The following is a 12,094-nucleotide window of genomic DNA, read 5'->3' on the forward strand; positions in this document are numbered from 1 at the left end:
CGATGCCCCCCACTGCCCCGGTGCATGCTCAGGTGGCAGTATCTGTCCACTGGCTGACAGAGGGTCAGCTTGGGCTAGGCAAGTGAAAAGAGGAGAGAATTTCACCTTGTTGGCCCAGGAAGGGACGCAGTTTGGGTGGGTGAATACTCAATAAGCTACTTGAGCAAGAAAAAGTTCCCTCCACATCCTTGGCCCGGCTTTGGTACATATGACCATCACCAAGCTGTCTTCTAAACTGGGAGCAGGGAGAGAAATATGCAAGCTCACAGCAGAGCTAAATCACTGGGAACTAGAGATGCTGGAGGCGGGGGCAGGAGACAAGGAAATGAGGCAGGTGGTGGGAGAGAAGGCTGGAAAGCACAGCCGTTCCTGTGACTAGGGCCTGCCATGCGTGTGCCAGCAGGCTCGCTTCAGCCTAGCATCCTGCTGAGCAGCACTGTCCAGTAGGAATATAACGCACACCACACATGCAACTAAATAAAATCTCCCAGGAGCCACGTTTCTTTAAAGTGAAAAGAAACAGGTGAAATTAACTTAATAATATATTTTATTTAACATAATAGATCCAAAATATTCTTCTTTTAATAAGTAATTCATATAAAAAGTATTGTGAAGGCTGGGCACAGTAGCTCACACCTATAATCCCAACAATTTGGGAGGCTGAGGCACGCAAATGGCTTGAGCAGAGGAGTTTGAGACCAGCCTGGCCAACATGCTGAAACCCCGTTTCTACAAAAACATACAAAAATTAGCCGGGCTAATTTGGTAACGTGCGCCTGTGATCTCAGCTACTCAGGAGGCTGAGGCAGCAGAATCGCTTGAATCCAGGAGGCAGGGTTGCAGTGAGCTGAGATTGCGCCATTGCACTCCAGCTTGGGCGACACAGCAAGACTCCATCTCAAAAACTAACAACAGCCTGGGTGTGGTGGCTCACACCTGTAATCCCAGCACTTTGGGAGGCCAAGGCAGGCGGATCACAAGGTCAGAAGTTCAATACCAGCCAGGCCAATATGGTGAAATGCTGTCTCTACTAAAAATACAAAAATTAGGTGAGCGTGGTGGTACACACCTGTAATCCTAGCTGCTCGGGAGGCTGAGGCAGGAGAATCACTTGAACCCGGGAGGCGGAGGCCACAGTGAGCCGAGATCGCACCATTGCACTCCAGCCTGGGCAACAAGAGCAAAACTCTGACTCAAAATAAATTAATTAATTAATATAATATAATATAAAGCATTGTGAGACTTTACAGTTTTTTTTCATGCTCACTCTTCGGAGCCCTGTGTGTGTTTACACTTACAGTGCATCCTCATTCAGACTGGCCCCATTTCCAGGGTTCAGAGGCCACAGGTGGCTTGTGGCTGCTGTGGCCCTTTGAGAGTTATAATTAATTTGGGGAAGATGGGTGGGTGCAGAAGAGAGGGGAGGCTGGCCAGAGAGGCACCTCCAGGTGACATGTGCTTGGGGCCAGAGCTGCACACTGGGGACAGCTGAGTGTTGGGGGTGTGCAGAGGTGTGGCTGAAAGCGGATGAGCAGGGTGTCCCAACTGGTGAGGGTTGTCACCACACAGCACCAGCCCTCTCTGCGTTTCCTCCTGTCCTCTCACAGTGAAAGTGAAGGACTTGATGAGTCTTGCTGCTCAATTACTGCTGGATGAACTCGTGGAGACAGCCCTTATATGAGTTACACTAGTTTAAAAAATGAAATAAAAGGAGGGCTAGAGGACCTATGCCTAGGTCCAAGGCAGACTGCTCCACCCAAACACACCTGTGAGCTTCTCCCAGGAAAGTGGCCAGATCTGAACTGATTGCCATCAAACATGTCTAATGCTCTTCCCTCCATCTGGAATGTCCACCTGCCCTCAGCTAGAGAACACCTGCTTCAGTGCCCGGTCAGAATATAGAACCCCTCTGTGCACCTGTGCCTGGCACCTCCTCCATGCTTCCTGGGCCCCTGGTTCCTTGCCGCGCTGTCTGAACCCTCGCTAGGCTGTGATCTCCTTGAGGCCCGATGCCAGGCCTGGCCTTCTCCACCTCCCCAGGCTGCACTTTGTATCCTCTCCCATCCACCTCAGCAGTTGAGTCCGCAGTTGGGCCACCTGGATGACCCTGCCTGGGAGAGAGGAACCAAGGGCTCTGGTCTTTATCTCCCTTCCTAAATGAAGTTCCCCCCATCTATAGGAGCTCCTGCAGGACTCCCTGAAAAAAGAGGAAAGAGAGGAGGGGAAGGAGTGGGAAGCAGGATGGGGAAGACAGATGCTTTGCCAGCAAAGAGGCAAAGAGGAACTGAGCCAAGTTCCCGCCGTGGGTTGGCATAAGTGGGTCCCTGGCAAGGGGAGGGAAAGTAAGAACAAGAAGAAAGGCTGGCCGGGTTGGGAGGTGGGGATAAAATATAACCGCCATACACACACAACACACACTAGCCATAAGGGTACAGCTCAATAGATTTTTGCCACCTGGATCAAGAGGAAAGTCATTTCCAGCACCCCATAAGGTTCCCCCATGTCAGGCTGGGCATGGTGCGGGGGCTCACGCCTGTAATCCCAACACTTTGGGAGGCCAAGGCAGGTGGATCACTTGAGGTCAGGAGTTCAAGACCAGCCTGGCCAACATGGTGAAACCCTATCTCTACTAAAAATACAAAAACTTGCAAGGCATGGTGGTGGGTGCCTGTAATGCCAGCTACTCAGGAGGCCAAAGCAGGAGGATCACTTGAACCCGGAAGGCGGAGGTTGCAGTGAGCCAAGATCACACCACTACACTCCAGCCTGGGAGACAGAGCGAGACATCATCTCAAAAAAAAAAAAAAAAAGAAAATTTCCCCCATGTCCCTTCCCACCATCTACCCTAGGCAGGTTTGAAGAATTGATGTATTGCCAGCAGAACCCCAGCTGATGCCTGACCTGCACATCTCATCATTACCCTGTGCAGGCTGCAGATTAAGCTGCAGCAGGCCCGGGTCTCCCTCCTTCTCCAAGTGGTAAGAACAGCAGCCTTCATTCACTGGGACCTTCTATGTGCATGGGAGCGGGGGAGGGGGAACTATTCTAGTCACTTACATACGTGGGTGGTAAGTCCCAAATAAGGAATGCAAGAAATATGGCATTAATTGGACTTTCTTTAAATCAAGTGAGATCCTTGCCAATTAACATCCCACTGGGCTGCTCAGAAATCCAGGCTTAGAAATGACAGGGGCTCCAGCCCTCCCCAGGATTCTCTCTCGCTCATAGGGTTTTCTAGAGCACCAAAGCTACGAGGAGCCCCTGGACCAGATCATCTATCTGCCTTGGTTACCATGGAGATGTCTATTTTCCCAGAGGGCGCAATCCCTTCCTGGAGGGAGGTTCTGCTGCTTCCGTGCCACGTTGGTGGCCTTGGAGAATCTTATTGAGGTCGAGGGTCCCAAGGTGTCCCACACAGCCATGCCCTTGTCACATCCCAAGGAGATCATCATGGAGAGGTGCCCACCTCTGTCCCATCCTCATTCGGAGGGGCTCACTCCTGTCCCCTGCTGCTCTTGGAGGCTCTCTCTCTCCCTTCCCCTCTGGGAAACTGGTATAATCTATATAGTGGTTTCATAACTTTACATTTTTATCCGGCTGTACATAGTCTCCTCTTTAAATCCCCTCAACAGTCTATGAGAAGGGCACTATTGTGTCTGTCGTACAGAGGAGAAAATGCAGGCTGGGAGGGGCTAAGCCGCCCAGGCAACAAGATGGAGATGATATTCAGATACACACACTCCAGAGCCTGTGCTTTGTACCCTGCCCTTGGCTGCCCAGGTGACAGCACCTCAGAGCCAGGAGCACAATAATAAAGAAGCCAGCATTAACAGCAGGCATGCATGTCACTTTCAAACTAATTACTCCTGCCTCCATGATTACTCCTCAGGCTCCTGGGGCTGGGGTAACCTCCCACACTGGAAGGTGGACTTCGGAAGACCCTTCTGGAAATGCTCCCAACTTGGGAAAACAGCACTTCAGACTTTAGACCCAGGAAGAGATCACCCAGTGCTCCTTTTATGGGGCACACAACTGAAGCCAAGAGGTAAACCAGGTCACCCACAAAGCTGGTGGCAAGTCAAGAACTGAGTCTCAGGCCTGGTGCAGTGGCTCATGCCTGTAATCCCAGCACTTTGGGAGGCCGAGGTAAAGGATTACTTGAGCCTAGGAGTTTAAGACCAGCTGGGCAACATAGTGAGACCTCATCTCTACCAAAAATTTAAAAAATTAGCTGGCTATGGTAACACATGCCTGTAGTCCCAGCTACTCAGGAGGCTGAGGCAGATCACTTGAGCCTAGGAGTTCAAGTCTGCAGTAAGCTATAATGGCACCATTGCACTCCAGCCTAAGTGACAAAGCCAGACCCCGTCTCAAAAAAAAAAAAAAAAAAACTGAATCTTGGCCAGGTGTGGTGGCTCACCCCTGTAATCCCAGCACTTTGGGAGGCCAAGGCAGGCAGATCACTTGAGGTCAGGAGTTCAAGACCAGCCTGGGCAATGTGGTAAAACCCCTTCTCTACCCAAAATACAAAAATTAGCTAGGCATGGTGGCACCTGCCCGTAATCTCAGTTACTCGGGAGGCTGAGGCAGAAGCATAGCTTGAACTCAGGAGGCGAAAGTTGTGGTGAGCCAAGATCGCACCACTTCACTACAGCCTGGACGACAAAGCGAGATTCTGTCTCAAAAAATATTTTAGTGTGACAAAATATTGCGTGCACACTGGGAAGGACAGCTCCAATTCATTCATTCAAACTCTCTCCCCAAACCCTTTCCAGCAGAACAATGTCTGTCAGTGCAAAGTGTTGTGGGAAGTCAGGGACCCCGAATGGAGGGACTGGCTGAAGCCATGGCAGAAGAACATAAATTGTGAAGATTTCATGGACACTTTTCACTTCCCCAATCAATACCCTTGTGATTTCCTATGCCTGTCTTTACTTTAATCTCTTAATCCCGTCATCATAATGAGGAGGATGTATGTCGCCTCAGGACCGTGATGATTGCGTTAACTGCACAAATTGTTTGTAGACCATGTGTGTTTGAACAATTTGAAATCTGGGCACCTTGAAAAAAGAACAGGATAACAGCAATGTTCAGGGAACAAGGGAGATAACTTTAAACTCTGACTGCCGGTGAGCTGGGCGGAACAGAGCCATATTTCTCTTCTTTCAAAAGCAAATGGGAGAAATATCGCTGAATTCTTTTTCTCAGCAAGGAATATCCCTGAGAAAGAGAATGCGTCCCTGAGGTGAGGCCTCTGAAATGGTCGCTTTGGGGACGGCTGTCTTTTACAGTCGTAGCTGAGGGATGAAGTAAGCCCTGGTCTCCCATAGCGCTCCCAGGCTTATTAGGACAAGGAAATTCCCGCCTAATAAATTTTGGTCAGACCGGTTGTCTGCTCTCAAACCCTGTCTCCAAATAAGATGTTATCAATGACAATGCGTGCCTGAAACTTCATTAGCAATTTTAATTTCGCCCCAGTCCTGTGGTCCTGTGATCTCGCCCTGCCTCCATTTGCCTTGTGATATCTTATTACCTTGTGAAGCATGTGATCTTGTGACCCACACCCTATTCGTACACTCCTTCCCCTTTTGAAAATCACTAATAAAAACTTGCTGGTTTTGCGGCTTGGGGGACATCATGGAACCTGCCGACATGTGATGTCTCCCCCGGACACCCAGCTTTAAAAATTAGCTGGGCATGGGCTGTCCGGCGGGAGAGAGAGCCACTAAACAAATAATAAGATAATGAGGCTGGGCGCTGTGGCTTACGCCTGTAATCCCAGTGCTTTGGGAGGCCGAGGTGGGCAGATCACCCGAGGTCAGGAGTTCGAGACCAACCTGGCCAATATGGTGAAACCCTGTCTCTACTAAAAATACAAAAATTAGCTGGGTGTGGTGGCGTGCGCCTGTAGTCCCAGCTACTTGGGAGGCTGAGGCACGATAATTGTTTGTACCCGGGAAGAGGAGACTGCAGTGAGCCAAGATGGCACCACTGCACTCCAACGGGGATGACCATGAGACTGGGATGCCCATGACCTAGCCATGGTTCCTCCTTCCTGATGTCAAGGAAACAAACTATTAATCAAGTTTATTTAGTAAATATAGAATCAAAACAAAGTATCAGGCCAGGCACACTGGCTCCTGCCTGTAATCCCAGCACTTTGGGAGGCCAAGGCAGGGGGATCATTTTAAGCAGTTGAGGCTGCAGTAAGCCATGATCATGCCACTGCATTCCAGCCAGTCTAGGTGACAGAGTGAGACCTTATCTATATATATACATACACATACATATATATATACATATATACACATATACACACACACATATATACACACACACATATACACACATATATATATATACACATATATATATCAGATACACCTAGCATTTCCTCCCTCAGAGTTTTTCCTCTGGCGGGCACATGCCCTGCCCCACAGTGGACTCCTTCTTACCCTCTGTCAGCCGGAATGTTGCCTCCCCAGAGGCCTTCTCTGACCATCCCATCTGAAGGAGCCTGGCCCTGTCACATCACCCTGTTTATCTCCTTTTTGGCACCTCTCACAATCTGTCATTATCCTTTTTTTTTTTTTTTTTTTTTGAGACATAGTCTTGCTCTGTCGCCCAGGCTGGAGTGCAATGGTGCCATCTCGGCTCACTGCAGTCTCCTCTTCCCGGGTACAAACAATTATCATGCCTCAGCCTCCCGAGTAGCTGGGACTACAGGCACACACCACCACACCCAGCTAATTTTTGTATTTTTAGTAGAGACAGGGTTTCACCATATTGGCCAGGCTGGTCTCGAACTCCTGACCTCAGGTGATCTGCCCACCTCGGCCTCCCAAAGCGCTGGGATTACAGGCGTAAGCCACAGTGCCCAGCCTCATTATCTTATTATTTGTTTAGTGGCTGTCTCTCCCGCTGGCCTTCAACTCCACAAGGGCAGTGACCCTGACTGTCGGGGACATAAACCAGCAGTCCACGGGCATGCATATTTTTATTTGGCTTGCAGTGTTTTATCAAAAATTCAATTTATTCCTGTAATCCCAGCACTTTGGGAGGCCGAGGCGGGCAGATCACCTGAGGTCAGGAGATCAAAACCAGCCTGGCCAACATGGTGAAAACCCGTCTCTACTAAAAATATTTTTAAAAAACTAGCCGGGCATGGTGCTGGATGCCTGTAACCCCAGCTACTCGGGAGGCTGAGGCAGGATAACTGCTTGAACCCAGGAGACGGAGGTTGCAGTGAGCCGACACAGTGCCACTGCACTCCAGCCTCGGCGACAAAGTGAGACTCTGTCTCAAAAAAAAAAAAAATCAATTTATTGGCAATACTTAAAAATCAAGAGATTTTATGTAAACACCTGGATTTCCTGGCACTCTTGAAAAAGATCTAGCACAATGGGCTGGAGGTGAGTGGCCACTGCAGCCCGTAGTTCTTACTCCAGCCCCCAGTCCACCCCATTACATCACACTTGGCTGTTTGCACTCCTTGATCCTACTTACCTGCCTATCCCCGGAGGCCTTTGAGTCTAAAATTCCTAGTCTCTTTTCCCCACTCTACTTACCCCTGCAACTGGGTGTTGAAATAAATAAACTGAAAGCAAGAAAGGTTGACTGTTTTGTAGGAAATATTTCATCTAAACTCTAGGAAGGCTCTACTCCACACAAGCTGTGCCACATGAAGGACGCCCTCTGGTGCCAGAATTATTCTCAGGGGGGGCTCAGAACCAGTTACTATCCCTTGAACTCATGCCAATGAGCTGGGCACACTTTTTCCTTAGATGGATTAATCTAATCTGAAAATTTTAGATCAGATTAACCCACTTTAGAATAAATCTAAATGGCAATCTAAATTATGCGGTTACCGTTTTGATTATATTATTGTATGTTGATTAATCAAAGTGCCGCCCTAAATCCCGCTGTGACTCAGTGGATAGTAGGGTGGGTAGGTAGGTGGGTTTGACGCAACGGGGATTTATCGTGTTTAAGAGGCTCAGCATCTAAATCCTCTCTAAGGAGTGTTCATCTACCCTATGAAACACCCCTTTTCGAGAAGACAGGGAGGCAACAGGGTTAAGAAGGTGGAACGTACCAAAGCACACAGTGCATAGGCGCGCTCGAAACCCCGGGGGGTATTCTCAGCGCCCAGACATCGTCCACTCGCACTGCGCAGGCGCCGAGACAGATCAAGCTTTCCCTCCCCCTCCCAGCTCTCCTAGAGTCAAGAGGATGCCCTCTTGCCGCAGGCTTCCTGCGCATGCGCCATCCCATGTCCCCGCCCCCAAACCAATTGGAAGCGGCGCCGCCTGGGCGCTTGGGGCACGACGCTGTGGGTGGGATCGGGACGTGAGGGCAGCGCGCTGGCGTCAGAGGCGCGGCTATATAAGTGAACACAGGCACCGCCCCTCTGCCCCAGTCACTGAGCCGCCGCCGAGGACTCAGCAGCCTCCCCCTTGAGCCCCCTCGCTTCCCGACGTTCCGTTCCCCCCTGCCCGCCTTCTCCCGCCGCCGCCGCCTTCCGCAGGCCGTTTCCACCGAGGAAAAGGAATCGTATCGTATGTCCGCTATCCAGAACCTCCACTCTTTCGGTAAGCTGTGGGAAAGGTCGCGGGCCCGGGTGGGGCAGCGGGGCCTTCTGGGCCCGGAGACGTGTTCCAGGAAGTTGCCAAGCGCTCCGGGCCTTCGTAAGCTCGGGCAGGGGAAACTTGTCCAGGGTCGCAGGGCAGCGGAATCAAGGCCTGGACCCTAGGGTCGGACCCTGAGCGCGACCGGAAGGAGCAGGCGGGAGGTCAGCCCTTGGGCGGGCCTGGCGTGTCGGTGGCGCATTTACTAATGGCTCCCGGGCCTCCTCGGGCCACACCCGCCCCTCCCGTCACCATTGCGTCACGTCCGTTACGTTACCACCCGTTGTCACGGATCCGGAGGGAAAGGCGGCGCCAGCCCTAAGTGGCAAGCGTGTGCACCAATGGGGGTGGGAGGCTTAGCCCCGCCTTGGGAGCTCGGGTTCCGGCGGGTTGCATCAGCCGGGTGGGGCACCGCCTGCCAGCCCGCACTCCCCCGACATGTGATCGGCTTCCCAGGGAGGGCGGGAGGCCCGGGCGTTCCCCGAGCCTGGGGAAGCTGGCCGTCCCGGACTGACCTGCTCGGGGAGAGCCAGCAAAGGACACATTCGGCCTGGCCCAAGCCCTGACGATTTCAGTGTTGTTTTCTGCACGCGCAAAACACCTGGGGACCGAGGGGATGGCAGTGGCATCCGATCTTTGACAGCTCTGAACTAGCTTAACCTTTCTTTTCAGACCCCTTTGCTGATGCAAGTAAGGGTGATGACCTGCTTCCTGCTGGCACTGAGGATTATATCCATATAAGAATTCAACAGAGAAACGGCAGGAAGACTCTTACTACTGTCCAAGGGATCGCTGATGATTACGATAAAAAGAAACTAGTGAAGGCGTTTAAGAAAGTAGGTCTTCAGTGAGATTGCGGGAAAGTCATAATGGATTTGTCCACAAGGGGGTGCTAGCTGTGTTGTATGTATTGTTAGCAGAAGGGGTGATAAATGCATTCATGCTTTTGCTAGGTCTAATTCGTTTTGTTTCGTTTGTGCTTGCAGAAGTTTGCCTGCAATGGTACTGTAATTGAGCATCCGGAATATGGAGAAGTAATTCAGCTACAGGGTGACCAACGCAAGAACATATGCCAGTTCCTCGTAGAGGTGAGTTCAGTTACTTCTTGATTTGTGCCTCTCTGCTAGCAAATCTCAGATCCTGTCTGTTAGCTTCTGCTGGGGACATAAAAATCGGCTTTGTAAGGCCGAGCAAAACCTCAGTTGGGTTTTAAAGTACATAGACTTATTTCTGTTTTATAGGAAAAAGCAGAAGGGACTTGTCTACCTTCGGTTTACTGTTTCTTTGGATCTACTTCACAGATGCAAATTTGAATAGCACATAGATGCATTGTAAAATAAGCCAAATGCTGGGTTGTTCCTGTATTTGTAAGGACATGAGTTTTTAAAAATGAATTTTCTGAGTATTAATACTAAAACACTGTTACATTATCAGCTCTTGATATAATTGAAGAGATTTCAGATACCTGATGAGTCTCATTCTCACACTAATTCAGAATCTTGGAAGGCACTGAGTGTTCAAAAAAGGTAGCTCTTAACTGAGGACCCTCTGTTGAACCATTGTGTGCACCCTTGGCTCTTAGGCAGTGTAGTAGCAGGAAGACAGGGTTGTTGCCGTTAGAAATGGAGGCTTTAACTCTCCCTGTCCCCCATTTAAAACTTTGCCCTTTTGTCTTTTCAGATTGGACTGGCTAAGGACGATCAGCTGAAGGTTCATGGGTTTTAAGTGCTTGTGGTTCACTGAAGCTTAAGTGAGGATTTCCTTGCAATGAGTAGAATTTCCCTTCTGTCCCTTGTCACAAGTTTAAAAACCTCACAGCTTGTATAATGTAACCATTTGGGGTCCGCTTTTAACTTGGACTAGTGTAACTCCTTCATGCAATAAACTGAAAAGAGCCATGATGTCTAGTCTTGAAGTCCCTCATTTAAACAGAGGTCAAGCAATAGGCGCCTGGCAGTGTCAAACCTGAAAGCAAGCAGTACCGTCATGTTTCAGCCAAGCCCAGAGCCCTAAGATCACAAACAACTATGGCCGGAACCTCCTCGGCTCTCCCTCTGCAGAGTTCCCTACCCTAAGAGAATGTTACCACCTGAACAGTCCTCGGTGAGTCTGAGAGGAAAAGGATGGGGTAAGGCAGAAGCACCAGCTGTACTACTAGAAGGGAGTTTTTGGTGGTAGATCCCCTGGTGTCTCCAACCTGACCAGGTGGACAGAGCTCAAAGAGGCCCCCTTCCTGCTAGAGAGGTTATAGGACATCTGGCTTGCCACAAAGGTCTGTTTGACCAAACATAACCTAGCTAAGGGATGTCCAGACATCAGAATGTGAGGCCAACCTTCTATCAGAGTTAAACTTTTGACAAGGGAACAAATCTCAAACTGATCAATCAGTCATGTAGCTAGCTGTAGAGCTTGCAACTTAATAGCAGCAGCTGCCCAATGCCATGTGAAGTAACAAACTGGTTTTTGGTTTTTTTTTCCCTTCAGTTTTAATGTTATGTGTAATGTATTTAAACCCTTATTTAAATAAAACTTGTTTTCAGAAATATCTGACTTGCAGATTATTTATATATAGTCGATCTTGTGCATATAAAGGAACCATAGAAATGGGCAGTGGAGGATTCGTCCACACCCACAGCTTCTCAACGGGCCTGAACTTGGCCAAGAAAAACCTTCATGAGCTTGTCCCTCTCTGGTCAACTGGTTTGTTCGTTTTTTGAGACAGAGGTTTGCCCTTGTTGCCCAGGCTGAAGTGCAGTGGCACAGTCTCGGCTCACTGCAACCTCCTCCTCAGGTTCAAGCAATTGTCGAGCCTCAGCCTCCCTAGTAGCTGGGATTACAGGCACCATACCCATCTAACTTTTGTATTTTTAGTGGAGACAGGGTTTCACCATGTTGGCCAGACTGGTCTCAAACACCTGGCCTCAAGTGATCTGCCTCTCTCGGCCTCCCAAAGTGCTGGGATTATAGGCATGAGCCACCATGCCCAGCAGGTCAACTGTTTTTGCAAGCATTTAGCCAGAGTCATGCTGTCCTGTTAGTGTCCTGGAGAATGGGTTGCTTGGAAATCTTGGAGCCCCCTCAGTAGTAACAGCCTTGTTTAAGGGTGCAGAGTGGAAAGTAAATGCAAGGGCTATAACAAGGGCAGTCATGCTGTGGGTTAAGATCCACAAATAGCTAGGAATGTGTATACTCTGGGTAGTAAGTTTGTAGTATTAGAAGGTTTAATGACTAAAGTATTTGAAGAGCTGAAGTTAAGTGTTGGGAGGCCATCCCTCATGAAGGACAATGAATGGCAAGTAAAAGACCTAGTTCTGTTCCTGGGTCCATTAATTTAGTTAAAAAGGCAAAGTTTTTTCAGCATACGTATCTAGATGCAGTCACGTGCTGCCTAAGGATGCTTCATTCAACAATGAGCCTCACAGCCATGCTACATAATAAGATTATAATACTGTATTTTTACTGTACCT

The 12,094-nt window shown here is 49.4% G+C and overlaps 1 protein-coding gene across 1 annotated transcript; it reads left to right on the top strand.

Annotated features, from left to right (window-relative positions):
* The first annotated feature begins 8,414 nt into the window (after nt 1-8,414).
* Nucleotides 8,415-11,170, top strand: EIF1 (eukaryotic translation initiation factor 1). Its single transcript, NM_001131178.2, is given in 4 exon segments — nt 8,415-8,591; nt 9,300-9,463; nt 9,614-9,715; nt 10,308-11,170. Coding segments are annotated over 4 exon segments (342 nt in total). The 5' UTR covers nt 8,415-8,560; the 3' UTR covers nt 10,353-11,170.
* The last annotated feature ends 924 nt before the right edge of the window (nt 11,171-12,094 follow it).

The sequence above is a fragment of the Pongo abelii genome, chromosome 19, assembly GCF_028885655.2.
Source record: "Pongo abelii isolate AG06213 chromosome 19, NHGRI_mPonAbe1-v2.0_pri, whole genome shotgun sequence".
Taxonomy (NCBI): Eukaryota; Metazoa; Chordata; class Mammalia; order Primates; family Hominidae; genus Pongo; species Pongo abelii.